Genomic DNA, 15,042 nt, shown 5'->3' on the forward strand with positions numbered 1-15,042 from the left:
TTAATTTGCATTTCTCTAATAATTAATGATTTAGAGTAATGCTCATGATTTTTTAAGAAAAATGTTTTAACTTATGTATCACTGTGCTTTTAAAATAATATATTTTAAACATAATATCCCTAAAGCATATTCTGAACCTTACTTCATTTCTGAATTTATTTGATAAAGTCTGAATATTAAATAGTTTTGAATTTTTTAAAATACGTTATTTGACAATGTGTTTATCTGTACTACCCACACACCTCAATTTGAACAGTCTACTAGATACCTTCAGTATGAGTGCAGTAACTTAGGATTTTTATTCCTGGCAGGTGGTTTTAGAATGTATGCTAAAAAAGGACCTCATTTACAACAAGGTCACCCCAACCTTTCATCACTGGAAGATTGATGACAAAAAGTTTGGCCTTACTTTTCAAAGTCCTGCTGATGCAAGAGCTTTTGACAGAGGTATTCGAAGAGCTATAGAGGATATTTCTCAAGGTAGGTTTTATGGCTACATTCTCCCTTAATTTGTCCATTACCCCAGTGGACCTTCAAAAGTTAACCTAAGTTTTACATTTTAAAATAACTAAGTTTTCTGGTGTACTGAGACCTTTTTTCAATATTGTCTGTCAATTTAGAATTATTATGACTGACCTTTTCCTTTAATAGATACCAAATATGGAAAAACTCCAAGAATAGTTTATCACATAATCATAACAAAAGATAATTCAAGTCTCCTAATTACAAGGTATCATCTCTTTATTCACCATATCATGCTGCCTTGTGTCTACAAACATCATTGTTCATTAAAATGTCAAGAAACATTTTCTTTTTGTTAATGGGTAACTTTAACCCTGTTTTCATAACTTGAAAGGAAGAATTCTGGCATATAGAACATTCGCTTTTTAAACATTATAAGTGGGAAGAAACTTTCATGTAAAGCTAAATTAAGTTTTATAAACAAAAATGAGTCCCTTTAAAAACTTTTAACAAACTTTCAAAAAGTAGAAAAGTTACCCTAAGATGCCATTTAATTTTCAACTATATCTAATTGACAAAAAAGTAGTTTGAACAGTAGTCTGTGACAGACTGTGTCCCAATTCATTATATGTTTGAATGGAGCAGATAAATTAACTGAAGAGTAGTAGATTCAATCATAGAATTACAAATTTAAAAAGAGCAATCTTTTTGGGGACACAAGTGAGTTAAGCAAATTAATATCATTTCAGGTATACCACATTACTCCCACCAACTTCTTTTATACGTATATACATATATATGTGTGTGTGTATATATATATATATATATATATACACACACACACGTATGTGTGTGTGTCATTTGTCATTAATGTATCATTATATATTGTCACTTAATTCCTCTTTATTTTAACTTCAATATATTTGTTGCATCGTTCTATAGTACTAATGCTATTTTTAACAAGGAAGGTCATACTTATATGTATAAAACCCATAAGTTATTTAAGTTATATATATCATTTAGGTAGATTTTACATATAACCCTGATTTATGAATCAGAATAATACTCTATAAAATTATTTTTATTAAGCATATTTGAGTCCTATATTCTCAGTGATATGAAGACCTTTAATTCACCTAATATGGCCTCAATCAGTTAGTGAAATATGCAGAGGTAAAAAAATAGTAAAGTGAAATATGCAGGGGTTAAAAAATAGTAAAGGAATCAACAACTGTTTGTTTCCTTGAAACAGAAAGAAAATTACTGATTATTTTCCACTGATTTTTTCTGGAGTTAAGTGCTTGGGTCATATATTCCTTGTGACCCAGGTCACAGTTATATTTCTAGTAGTAGAATGCTACAGGAATCAGGTGTGGGGGTGTATGTGTGTAAAAATTCAAATTAGCCTAATTCCTTATTACTTTTGTTTCTTAGATTGTCTAACATCACAAAATGAAGTTCTAGTAGCTGAAGATAGCTTTACAGTAAGTATTATACTTTTCATGGGTTTTGTTTTTTTCTTAGTAATTGTGCTGTACAAAAATAACAGCTCTTTGGGGGATTTATTTTTGCTAATTATTGCTAATTCAGAATCATTTTTAAATGTAATAAAGTAATAGCCAACAGAATAGAAACAAAAAGGCAAAGTTTTAAAAATATATTTAATGTTTTTAAAGTATGCATTCTGCCTAGGGGTCTAACTTTCCATAGCCTCCAGCAGATATTGAGCCCAAAGATTTTCTCTGATTTCTTTGTAGTTATGAAGTTAACAGAGAGATGGATAAAATTCTATTTAAATCTCATTTTCTCATGGTTCATGCTCTTATGCTTATATTTAGGTTCCATAAAATAATCCATAGTAACATTGTTTTGCCCGTTTTCAAAAAATCATTACAGAAGCCTTTATAAGTTTCTGAAAGAATGAATTGAAAGAAAATATTCTTTTTGGTTTGTAATCATACTTTCTGCTGGAACTAAGTTAGAGATGAATTAGGAAAGAAGGTGGAAAAGAAAGAGTCGAGTGGGTAGCTAGATGGTGCAGTAGAGAGAGCACTAGCTCTGGAGTCAGGAGGACCTGAGTTCAAATCCAGCCTCAGACAATTAATAATTACCTAGCTGTGGGCCCTTGGGCAAGTCATTTAACCCCATTGCCTTGCAAAAATCAAAACAAATAAACAAGAGAGTCAGGGAAGTGAATTAGAGACATGCATGGTTAACATTTGTTCACTCACTTGGCCAGTCACAGAATGCTTTCCTAACAATTCCTTTTTTCCAAATGAGGAAACTAGAACACAGGCAGTTGAATGCCTTACTTAGGGCACATATTGAGTATCAGAGTCATATCTCAAACCCAGGTCTCTCTGTTTCCGAGTCCAACAATGACTCCAGTCCCCCTTGCTCCTTCCAAGAAACAGCAATAAGATTTAAAACAGAATGCCTAAGGAGAACAGCACCATTTAACCTCCTGAGCTCAGTTTTTCATTTCCTTTATCCCAATGAACCTACCAAGAAGGATTAAAAGCTCTCATTCACAGAGGAAAAGACCTAGAAACTTTTTTCAAATTAAGGCAATCATTATCTTTTTATTTTAAAAATTGAACTTTTCCACTCATTTGTTTCTGACTTTTACCATAGAAATTTTCTTCTTGCTTTGTATGTTTTTTTATGTTTTTGTATGTTTATGTATGTTTTTGTTCTTCATAATTTGAAATAAGTTTATTGCTTTATATTGACAAATGAGGAAGTTTTGACATTATTAGGTTACTCAATATGGTTGAACCAGCATCTCTTCACCTTGCAATACTTCTTTATAAAAAGTTTGCATTGTCTTGTAGATAATAAAACCTCCCTATTCTTTTATTTCAAAGGGAAGGAAAAACTCCTCACATGATTATTCTGAACCAGATTATTTAACAGATTTAACTAGATTATTTAACAAATTCAGCATGATAAGCAAATAAGATGACATTCTTTTTTAAGTTGAGGAGAGTTTCTGTGAGTTTTTTATATATATATATATATATATATATATATATATTCATATATATGGAAATATCATTTTGCATCTGACATTAATTTCTTCTTAACCTCTTCAAAAAAATGATTATTTAAACTTCTAACAATAGGCCTTTTATTATTTCATGGTACTAACCCAAGACTCAGTTTGTCCATCTCTTTATCCTCTTGCTTTGGCAAGGTTATGTGGCCAACACATCTTTTGTGATTATAGATTACCTAAATTATTTCCTGCCATTTTTTTGTGTATAAATCATCCTTGGCAATGTACTATTCTCTGTACCATGCATTTTTCCATTGCCTTTTCAGGATGCATATCATTTTGATTGTTTGGAGATTCTTGTAGTCTATATAGATTTTTGATATAAATACCAAAAAAGTATTTAAAACTTTTTTTAAAAAGCAGATTTTTTTATTCAAATTGAATCTTAGGGTCATTGAAAATACTTAATAATGTTCCCCTTCTACACTCACTTTATTCCTTCCTTCTTTTAAATTATGGGCCCAGCTAATTGTCTCTCTGTAAGACCTGACCAAGATAGAGATTGATAGACAAATTGCCCATACTTTCTCTGACTTCCATTTGCAAAAGCTTATCTTTAATTTTCAACTAAAATGACAAATAGTGGAAGATTTTAAATCTATTACAGGGATAAATTTTTAAAAAACTTAATGTCTCCATTTCTAATGTAGGTAACATTAAAAATTTCCTAAGGAAATTTTAATTTTATAACCAGAGATTTTTGTGACAAAAAAGTGATATTTTTTGGAAGTTTAGATAATAAGCTCCTTCAGGATAAATATAATATTTTCACTCTTACTTATGATTCAGTTTACTCTTAAACTTGTGGTATTTGATTCTTTAAAAGATTATCCGGGAATGAAGCTTGAATGCACTTTTTTACTCATTCTCTTTCTTAAGCTTTTTAATGAGCTAATTAGTGTCTTTATATTTAAAAAAGAAAAGAACGTTGGTCTATGCTTGTTTTAAGATACATTTTACTATTTTTTTAACCTTACAAGGCTGCAAGTTCTAACATTGAAGCTTATTATTCAGGTATATCGGAATGATCAGGAATCTACAAAGCTCATCTCACAATAGATTTGAAGTTATAGAAGTAGAAAATCTCAAATTTCATGCTTCAGGCAAATGGAAGAGGAGACTCAATTGGTCTTAAACAAGAAATTGACATCTTTTCTCCTTTGACCCTAAGACATGCTTAACTGACTTAATCTTTGTCAGGATTAGGAATTATAATTTTTCTGCCAAAGTGGTAAAAAGGACTATGATTTGCTTCTATTGTTTTAAGTGGTTTTGCTGCAGGCAGGCAGGATGTGAATTTTTCATGTACTGATTTGCAGAGGTAACATTTAACGAGGATCTCTGTCTAGAGACAAAGTTGAAAGAATGAAGCTTTCTCACAAATGAGTTTTATGGTATTCCTGGTTATAAGTATAATCTTACCTTAATTCACAAAGAACTCTGCAGATTTCAAGTTGATTTTTGTCTGCATGTTGTGTGACCCTATAGTTTCTATAAAATCTGTTTTGATGATTTAGGATGTAACTAACTACATTTTTAACTATATAACCTTATTCCAGACAATAAAAAGTGGTTACTGAATTCTTTTTTTCCCCATTTATACAAAACGTTTTTTATTTTAAAATTTCCCCAACTTTATGTAGAAGAATAAAAAGAATTAAAAAATTTGTTTTCCTGTCAGTTTTCATGGTTTATAGTTAACCATTGTTTTCTAATATGCTGAACTACCTTTTCCCACATTGCACCATCATCAATTGTGTCATTCATAAATGCCCAAACAAAAAAGATTTTGTGCTGTAATTTTGGAACAAAGCTCATTTAAGGGGCAGAAAATACATCAATTAAATATTATATTTTAATGAAGATATTACAATCTAGGTAAAAATATACATAACATAACTTGAATATTGAATGTTATATTGCAAGTTTGTGGTCAAACCTAAAAGAAAAAAGGTTATTTTAAACTCAGAAGATTACTAAAGTTTTTAATCTCTATTTAAATGAAGTAATAATTGCCTAAATCTTGCATTGCTATTTTTAACCAAGGAGAAGGAAACTATAGCCTCATGGAATAGACTAAAAGAAGTGAGTTCTTAAGAGTAATTGTGGTCTCTGATCTCTTCTTCATAATCATTTATTTAGTTGGAACAGAATATTATTAAAGTGTTTTCAGAATTGAGAGAAGGGGAAAAGTGAAGAGAAAATCTTTGAAGAAGAGAGCAGCTAAGTCTGGTTTTCATTTTCTCTACAACTGTCATCTGGCTTTGAGTTCAGTTGGACATCTACAGCTGGAGTCATTTTATTGCTTTCCCCAGCCTACTTTTTGCTTTGCACACAGAAATGTTTTAGTAGTCTTAAGGAAAAAAAGTTAAAGAATCTCTTAGCAACCATAGGACAATAATTATTATTCCAGCAGCTGGGAGCAAACCAGATTTCCGTTGTGCATTAAAAACTGGCATGCATTACTTTATAGACTATGCAGATTCTGATCTGAGCCAATGTTTTGCTTTGCTGGCTATGGGGTTAAAAGAATTGAATTTAGAAGGTATATAATTGCTTTGGGCATTTGAAGACAAGGCAAATGCACATCTGTATAGATAGCTTTTTTTTTTTTTGCGTGTTCTGTGCTTCTGTTCTTCCCAGAGAATTGTTTTTTATTTAAACTCATGTTCTCCAACTTATATAATACATAAAAGTAGGAATGCTTTACTTTGGATTATGTCAGTTTTCCATTAAGTGGTATTTTTTAGGTGTTTATAACCCTGTAATAAAAAAAAGACTCATGTAAATACCTTCATTTGTGTGTGTGTGTATGAGTGAGAGATGTAAGATCAAAATTAATAAAAAAAACAATGTGACCTTTTTTAATTAAGAAATTGTGCAATAATTTACTGAATATTTTCCATATTCATGGTCTTTTAGTATGCCTCCAAATCTCTACCCTCTCTATAAGGAAATAAGATTGTAATGTTAATACCTATTCATGTGGATAGTCTTTAAAAGGGGTAGGGGGGTGGGTGAGAAGAAACTTCATTAACCTGTTGACAAGATGCTGCCCAGATTTTCAGACATTTAATCCTCTGTAACAGTTATTTCATAATCCTGTTTCTAAAATCTACTACTGTTAGGATTAGGGAAAGGGAGAGTCATAGCCCTCCAATAACTATTTTAGTTTAAAGAGAAGCACAAAAGTAAAATATACAAGTACAGGCAAAAAGTGACTCAGTGGTATTCAGAGCTTCTTCTCTTGATTAAAGAGTTAGAGTTGTATGTTGAATTACATCTATTGAGTGGAAAGGAAGCATAATTACAGTTAAGATTCAGTATGCCTGGAGTCCTTTACTTTTATAAAATTATTCTCTCCACAGACTTGGGAAGCTATTACTAAAATATATTTTCATTCATTACTCTTTAAAAAATGATTCTTTTTTACTTAAAACTTAACTGTTACCTAGCTGTGTGGCCTTGGGCAAGCTACTTAACCCCGTTTGCCTTGTAAAAACCTAAAAAAAACCTAACTATTGATTAAATACACACTGCCTTTTCTAGCAGTAATTTATTTGAATAACCTTTTTTTAAAATGCTATACTTGCAATTAATAACATTCATAACTTTGGCCATATTTTCCTAATAAGCACTGTGTTCTGAGCTATTTCTAATTTGACAGATTAGTTGTGGAGTACTTTGTAGTACTATATTTGGATTACAGCAAAGTAAAATGATAGGTTTTTTTGGTTTTTGTTTTTTGTTTTTTCAAGGCAATGAGGTTAAGTGACTTGCCCAAGGTCACACAGCTAGGTAATTATTGAATGTCTGAGAACAGATTGAACTCCTGACTTCAGGACCGCTATCCACTGCACCACCTAACCACCCCAGGAAAGTCAGCCTCATTGCTCCCCCCCCCTCCCCATTGGTATAGGGTTATCTTTAATAAACTGAAAATTACAAAGTCATATATTCTGGTTATCTTCATTTTCTCCAATAAGTTTATGTCATTATATGAACTTCATATTTGCAGCCAAACAATTTACATCCTAGAAGAATTCATCTCTTGTTCTGTGAACTCAGCACTACCCAATGTTCCTCTCAAGCTTCCCATTTTAAATTATATTACAGACTCACCCTTTTTGATTATACATGTCTTTAATGCCATGTAAGTCATTTTTTTTTGTAATGTGCCATAGCCTACTTATATTGCTCATATGTCTTTTCCTTTGCACCTTTGCAAACCTATTTCCAGGATTGTAGTATTCAAGTTTCATAGCCATAGAACATCATCAGAAAAATATTGCTTTTCTCTGTCTTTTAATGAGTAGTTTGGGAACCAGGGAAAGCACCACAAATTTCAATGTGCAGTTGATAAATTAATTAAAAAGTTACCTGTCTGGGCGATGTGGAACTAATTTGGGCAATAAGTTTTTTTTTATCTAATTGGAGTTTTTTTTAGTATAGTTAATACTGATTGCTTTGCTAAGGATTTCAGTGAAACTTTATATTATTACAGGGATCATTGAAATTTGTGCACCATCTGCAATCAGGAGCTAATAGTTCTTTATGAATTTAATATGTGTATGGAAGGAAATTATTTATTTGAAAGCAATCTCCAAGGCTTCTTTTTGTTCTCCTGAGTCAAATACTTCTTTAAAATCAATTAAGAGCATAGTAGAATTTCTAGACACCTCTTAGTTGTGTCACAATAAAGTTAATATAGTCTGTTGTACAAAATTGGCTCCAGAAATCTGCTATCTTTTATTTTCATTAACAATATACTAATGTGTGTTTATAAACCATTCTCATGAAGATTTTTTTTATAGAGATGATAAAATAATATGAAATACTAGTTGTTTTTCTTGGTCATCCTTTTGGATTAAAAACAATGTGTTTGATCTTTTCCAGTTGGGAGTTAGAAAATGGTCTTAAAGTATCCTGAGAATCCCTGAGTCCTTTTAAAATTGTGTTGTATTTAGTCAGGGGCATATTGGTAAATTAAAATTTGTCTCTCCAGAAAAAGAAAAGTATGCATAATATACATTTGTTTAATCTCTGTTATTAGCATGTTCTCCAGTTTTAATGCCTAGAAAATCTAAGACATTTAGGTTTAATGTGAGATTTAAATGCTCACACTGAAAATTTCCAGTCAGCCCTGAGCCAAGACTAGCTGACTGTAACCCATCTCTGCTAGTATGATATAGTTCTCTTTAACCCAAGTTTATTCAGCTCCAACTACAAAACCCATTTTTATCTTTTTAAAATATCATAATTACCATTTTCTCACATTGTACATTGAATTACATAGATGGTGGGTTCTAAATGTATCTATCCCATTATAATTAAGCATTGGAATATTTTGAGATTGGTTCCATTTGATATATCTGTTTGTTGCTTTTCTGTGTTTACAAATACTCTACAACCTAGTATAATTGAATCTCAGACCAGTTAGTCTAACTTTAGCTATTTGGATAAATAGTATTTCCTTACTCCTTTGAATATCTTATTATTTAACTTGTGGTCTCACCTAATGTTGTCCTTGACCATCCTATTGCCAGTAGGGCAAGATTGTGCATTTGCTGGGCTGAAGTTATTTTTTGAATTATCAGTACAGCACAGTGCAGTAGAAAGAACTGGACTGAAAATTCAGAAGATGCCTGCTTATTAACTTTGACTTTAGACAAGTTGCCTACACTCTGAGAAACTGTGACACAATCAGTGTAGTTACCCCTTCCAGTTTCTGAAAAAAAAAATCTATGATTTGCAAGCATGAATTATTGAGTAGTACATTTGACTTCTTGATCTACAGTCAATATTTTCCAAGGAAATTTTCATCTTCTAACTTCTGTCTTTTTGTATTGAAATCAAGTATCGGGGAAGCCAGGTGGCTCAGTGGATAAAGCACTGGCCTTGGAGTCAGGAGTACCTGGGTTCAAATCCGGTCTCAGACACTTAATAATTACCCAGCTGTGTGGCCTTGGGCAAGCCACTTAACCCCATTTGCCTTGCAAAACAAAAAACAAAAACAACAAAAAAAAGGCCAAAAAAAAACCAGAAATCAATTATCAAAATTGTATGTTAATTTGTCTTGAAGGACAGGATTCTGTCAAATTCAACATCTAATTTCTCAGTTTCCTTCTGGAAATCTTTTGTCCTTCTTAACTGCATATATTTTGTTTATAGCTTGACTCCTTGATTCAAAGTTAATAATTAATATAAGGAAGTGTAATATGTTATGTCTCCTATATCATACACAATTTTAAACTATAAAATTTAAAACAAAACTAAAACTTTTGAGACAGTGATTTTGAATTTGACACTTGAATTTCAGTAGTACTCATAATGTTTCTTATCTTATTTTGTATGCTTTCAATATTTGTAGTTACAACTTGTAAATCACTTTAAAATTTAAGTAAAAAATAGTCTCTGTTTATCAAGTGGTTTAAAATTAAAATATCAACATGAGATTATTGCAATCCATTATACAACTGAGTAAGAACAACAATCTATAGTTATTTACTATACTCCAAATTAAAAAAATAAAATGTTTCTATAAAATAGTGTATAGTATCTAAAGTTGTTTTGGGTTTTGTTGTCTTTTTTTTTAAGCTCCCTTAAGTCTGAGGAAATGTTTTGAAACCCTTGATGTTAAATTTTGACCTTCATTAGATCAGGGACAATTTTCTTTTTATTACCTCATGGCACTTCACAGAACCCCTCACATATATTGTGGGTGTTTATTAAATACTTGAAAGGGATTTCAGTGATCATCTAGACCAGCCTGTACTTGAACAAGAAAACTTCCTACAACATTCCCAACAGGTATGAAAACCTTTCTAATAAACAGTCCTATCCAAAAAACAGTGGACTGCAAAATAGAATAACAAGTTACCTTTCACTGTAAGTGAAGCTATGTAACCTCTGCTTGAATGCCTCTGATGACTGAGAACTTACTATTCTGTAAATCAACCCACTTGTTTTTTTGAGATATTTTTGATCACTAGGAAAATTTTTTTGTGTATGTGTTAAACCTGAAACTCTTTTTGCAACACCCTAACACCCTTTGCAGAGTTTTAAAGAAATTGAAAATCAGACTTGTAGCATGAGGAAATGGATTTTTTCATTATTATTTGCCCCAGGTTATTAAAGCAATATAGATAATGGTTAGTGACTTCCTGTTATATTAGGTAAAAACAGTCCAATCTTTCTTGCACGTGACAGTGCCTCAAATTCTTGAAGTTGATTGTCACATTTCCACTATGCCCAGACTAAACAATTCTCAACTTCTTTAGATAGATCCTCATTTGGCATTGTCCCCAATCCCTTCATTGTCCTCTTCATGGTCTTGTAGAAAGCTTGGTGATATAGTGGAAAGAATACTTATCCTGGAGTCAGACACTTAGTAGCTGTGACCCTGGGAAAGTCATCCTCTCTTCATCTTAGTTTCCTCAGTTGTAAAGTGGGAATAATAATAGTGCCTAGATCCCAGGAATTGTTAAGAGGATAAAGTAAGATATTTGTGAAACACTTATTACAATGACCCGCACTTAGTAATGCTATCTAAAAGTGAGTTGCTATTGTTATTCTGGGCATATCCTTTCTAAAATATGATGCTAAGAACTAAGTGCAATTTCCTAAATTTCATGTGGTCAAGTGAGAGTTCAATAGGATCAGTAGGATAGTCAGTCAATTAGGAAACATGATTTATGTATTTATTTATTTATTTATTACATTCAACCTATCAGTGGAGTATGGGTCTTTGTTTTCCATTTCAGTGTCATGTCAAACCAAATCATTGAGGCCTTTCAGGGACATTCCTGCCTGTCCATGTCTTACAGATCTGTAATCTCACCAATAAGGAACCCTCTTTACAGTAGCACCTCCTATCATAGCCTGCTCAGGTCTGTCTTCCCATCATCTGTCCAAAAGTTCCACCAGTATACCTGGACCAATCCTCTAGAGACCTTTTGGTATTATGTGGATACCATTTATTTTCATAAATGTAAATTTAGAGCTGAGAAGGATCCCTGTCTATCCAGCCCAGTGCCTTTGGTTTACAAATGAGAAAACTGAGGTCCAGGGAGGTTGTGACTTGCTCACGTTCATATGGGTTAAATCATGTGAGAAGCAGAATTCAAATCAGAGACCTGATTCCACAGTCTTTGCTCTCTCAGTTTCAACATACTGTCTCCCTAAGCTTTTTTATGAACTTTTTATTTTTTTTTACCTCATACTAGCTACATAGCAGAACTTCCTTTTCAGATTCATAAATTTCTGACATTCTAATTCTACTTTTTAACAGGATTTCTCATTGGTAATGTTGTGTAGCCTATTCATTCCCTTTGTCCTTTGAATGGCTCATAATTTTGATTCTTTGATAATTGTGGTATTATGCATTTAAACAGTTGTATGGCATCACAAGAAAAATAATAGTGTTAATTATTTGAAGGGTTGTATCTGTGTTGTTGAAAGCACTAGACAATTTCCCAACTGTAATCCAGTTTCTTTTTTAGCCTCCAATTCAGGATTTCATTTACTTAAGGTATATGTACTAAAGGATCACCAAATCTAAGGATTGTTTATCCAGCTGCATACAGCCTTGCAATAAGTGTATCTCTTCCACTTTAGTTTATCCTTTGTAGATAGTCATGTCAAATTCTTGAATGATTAGTTATATAATTTAGTACATTATGAAATATTTTGAGGCATGATTCAGTTCACTTCAATTCAGCAGATACAAGCACAATGTCATACACAAATGAGCATCTGGAATCTATGCTGTCCTTCATGGTGACAGTGACAAATGCCTTTGACATTTTCTCATTTGATAGCAATAATCATAATTATCAGAGTTATGTTACATTTAAATGGAATCTTTTATGATCTGAACATAGACATCAGTGACATTTTGTTGGAGTAGCCTTTCAGGCTGCATTTTGCTCTGTCAAATTAAATATTTTTTAAAATGATCATCAAATACAATATATTCTTGTATTTTCTAAACTTTATGGTTTATTTGTGAATATATAGATGTAGCCTGCAAAAGAATATTGTTTGCAAAAGCTAAGAAAGGTTAGTAATCACATTTTTCATAGTGATTTTTTTTCCTACAACATTCCAAACAGGTATGAAAACCTTTCTAATAAACAGTACTTCACTTTTTACAGATAACTTTAAAACCAATTCCTCAATGCCCCGATTATCTATACCTTATCTGGATCGGATATTTTTTGTATCTTTTTTTCTTTTACTGCTATTTCTACATTTTTTTGGAGGATGGTTGAGACTAACATTAAAATCCAAATTTATCATTGATTGGGGGGGATCCCCCTGTATTATAGGCATTTTGACTGCATTGTTGTTTTCTTTTTTTTAATCTAATTTTATCCTCAAAATCTCTCAGAATGATGGCTTAATTGGGTCTCAACAGTTTTATCTCCATGTGGTTTTTCTGGCCACTACTACTTTATGAAGTGATTCATTTTTTATTTACCTACTCTGTGAGATGGTGCAGAGTTGCTTATAATCTAGATCAGCCAGTCATTGGCTACCTTTCCTCTCTGTTTGGCAAGATGAACAGGCATTTATTTGTTCACTCAGGTAGATTCTGAGCTCTTGGCTTTTCTTGTTGAGGCATTCCACAGGATCAGAGGATCATAGACCTAACGCTGGATGGAACCTTACAAGTCCAGGCCCCCCATTTAACAGATTGGAGATACTCGAGACCTTGCCTACAGAGGCTGTGTTTCGCCACAGTAGTAAGGCAGCAGTAGTCATATTAAAATAGATCTGTAGGCCCATTTTATTCATTTTGTTTCTTTTTATCAATGTGAATATTCTCTCCAGTTTTGTAGATTGTAATCTATCCATGCCTATTCATCCAGTATGATGCTTGTCTGGGCTCTTCAAATAAGTTTGTGATGAGAACCCACCCAAAATACTGGGAACCTTCTTCATGTTCTCTTGACATCACATTAAACATGAATGGAGAGTATCCTTAGTGAAAACATGAGAAAAGAAGAGTCGGCCTTTTTTTTTTTTAATTCTGAAAGACATGTTCTCTTACATTTCTTTTTTTCTTTTTAAATTAATTAACTTATTTTTCCAATTGTATACAAAGGTAGCTGAAAGCTACCTTTGGCAAGATTTTTTTTTTGAGTTCCACATTTTTCTCCCTTCTCTCCTCCCTCCCCCAACAGAGAGCAATCTAATTAGGTTATACATATATTACTATGTTAAACATATTTTCATATTAGGCATGTTTCGAAAGAAAAATCAGAACAAAAAGAAGAAAACAAAAGCGTGAAAAGGAAAAAAAAACAAAACAGATTTTAAAAATTGAAAAGAGTAAGCTTTGGTTTACATTCGATTCCATAGTTCCTTCTCTGGATGTGGATGATATTTTTCATCACAAGTCCTTTAGAATTGTCTTTGATTGCTGTACAGCTAAAATAAGCAAGTCCATTGTAGTTGATCATCACACAGTGTTGCTGTTTATGGGTACAATGTTCTTCTGGTTCTGCTCACTGCATTCAGCTAAACACATAGACTTGCAAACAATATTCTATAGCAGACTACATCTTTATATTCACACAATTAATTGCAAAGTTTAGAGAATGTTAGAACCCAGTATGCATTTGATGACTATTTTAAAAACATTTTATTAGAGCAAAAGGCAACTATAAAAGCTATTCTAACAAGACACCACCAAAGTATATATTTATATCATAAACTATCCAATATAAATTCAACAGCTATCAAGAGAAGACTATTATTAAAATGAATGAATGAATGAGGGGCAGCTAGGTGAAGCAGTGGATAGACCACTGGCCCTGGGGTCAGGAGTACCTGAGTTCAAATCCAGCTTTCAGGCACTTAATAATTACCTAGTTGTGTGGCCTTGGGCAAGCCACTTAACCCCATTGCCTTGCAAAAACTAAAAAAAAAAAAAAAAAAAAAGAACCAAAAGATGTATTATGTATAATATTCTCTCTTTAAAAATAAAAAAGAGACAGGCACTACTTTCAAGGATCTTACACTCTAATGAGGAAAACATTAATATGGTTTAACTGAAGTATGAATGGCAAAACTCAGAAATCTTTAAGATAGGATTGGCAGTGCCTACGCATGTTTAAAGGGTACTGAGAGAGAACAGATGAAAAAATCTAGGGAGACTCTTATCTTACCAGAATTCTTGGTTCATTCCTATTTATTTGGGGACAGCCATGGCAGGGAGGGGGAATAGAAGAACTCAATGTACCACTATTGGGAAAGGAGCGTAGGCCTAAGGGTTTGAGTAGTCTGGCAATTCTGGGCTTCTTCTACCATGAGTGGCAGTGGTCAGTTTTTAAGGAAAAAAGGTTTACTACTGTATACTTGCTTCATTAGGATTTCTGACATTATAAGTGGCAGAAACAATAATATTTTCTGGCATTTAAATGACTTAATTTGAAATAATTTTAATTGTTTGTCTTCTATTTAATTTTTATTCTAAACTGATGTTAGTCCTAACTTTGCTTTTTTTTTTTTTTTTT

The 15,042-nt window shown here is 32.3% G+C and overlaps 1 protein-coding gene across 1 annotated transcript in view; it reads left to right on the forward strand.

Moving 5' to 3' along the window:
* The window catches only part of SPRED1 (sprouty related EVH1 domain containing 1), a 136,178-nt gene that overhangs the window by 98,446 nt on the left and 22,690 nt on the right, over positions 1 to 15,042 (forward strand). The window contains exons 3-4 of the mRNA XM_074235073.1: positions 312 to 480; positions 1,897 to 1,946. Of these exons, the coding sequence (XP_074091174.1) occupies positions 312 to 480; positions 1,897 to 1,946 (219 nt within the window). The remainder of the gene's footprint in view (positions 1 to 311; positions 481 to 1,896; positions 1,947 to 15,042) is intronic.

This window comes from Macrotis lagotis, chromosome 4 (assembly GCF_037893015.1).
Source record: "Macrotis lagotis isolate mMagLag1 chromosome 4, bilby.v1.9.chrom.fasta, whole genome shotgun sequence".
Classification (NCBI taxonomy): Eukaryota; Metazoa; Chordata; class Mammalia; order Peramelemorphia; family Peramelidae; genus Macrotis; species Macrotis lagotis.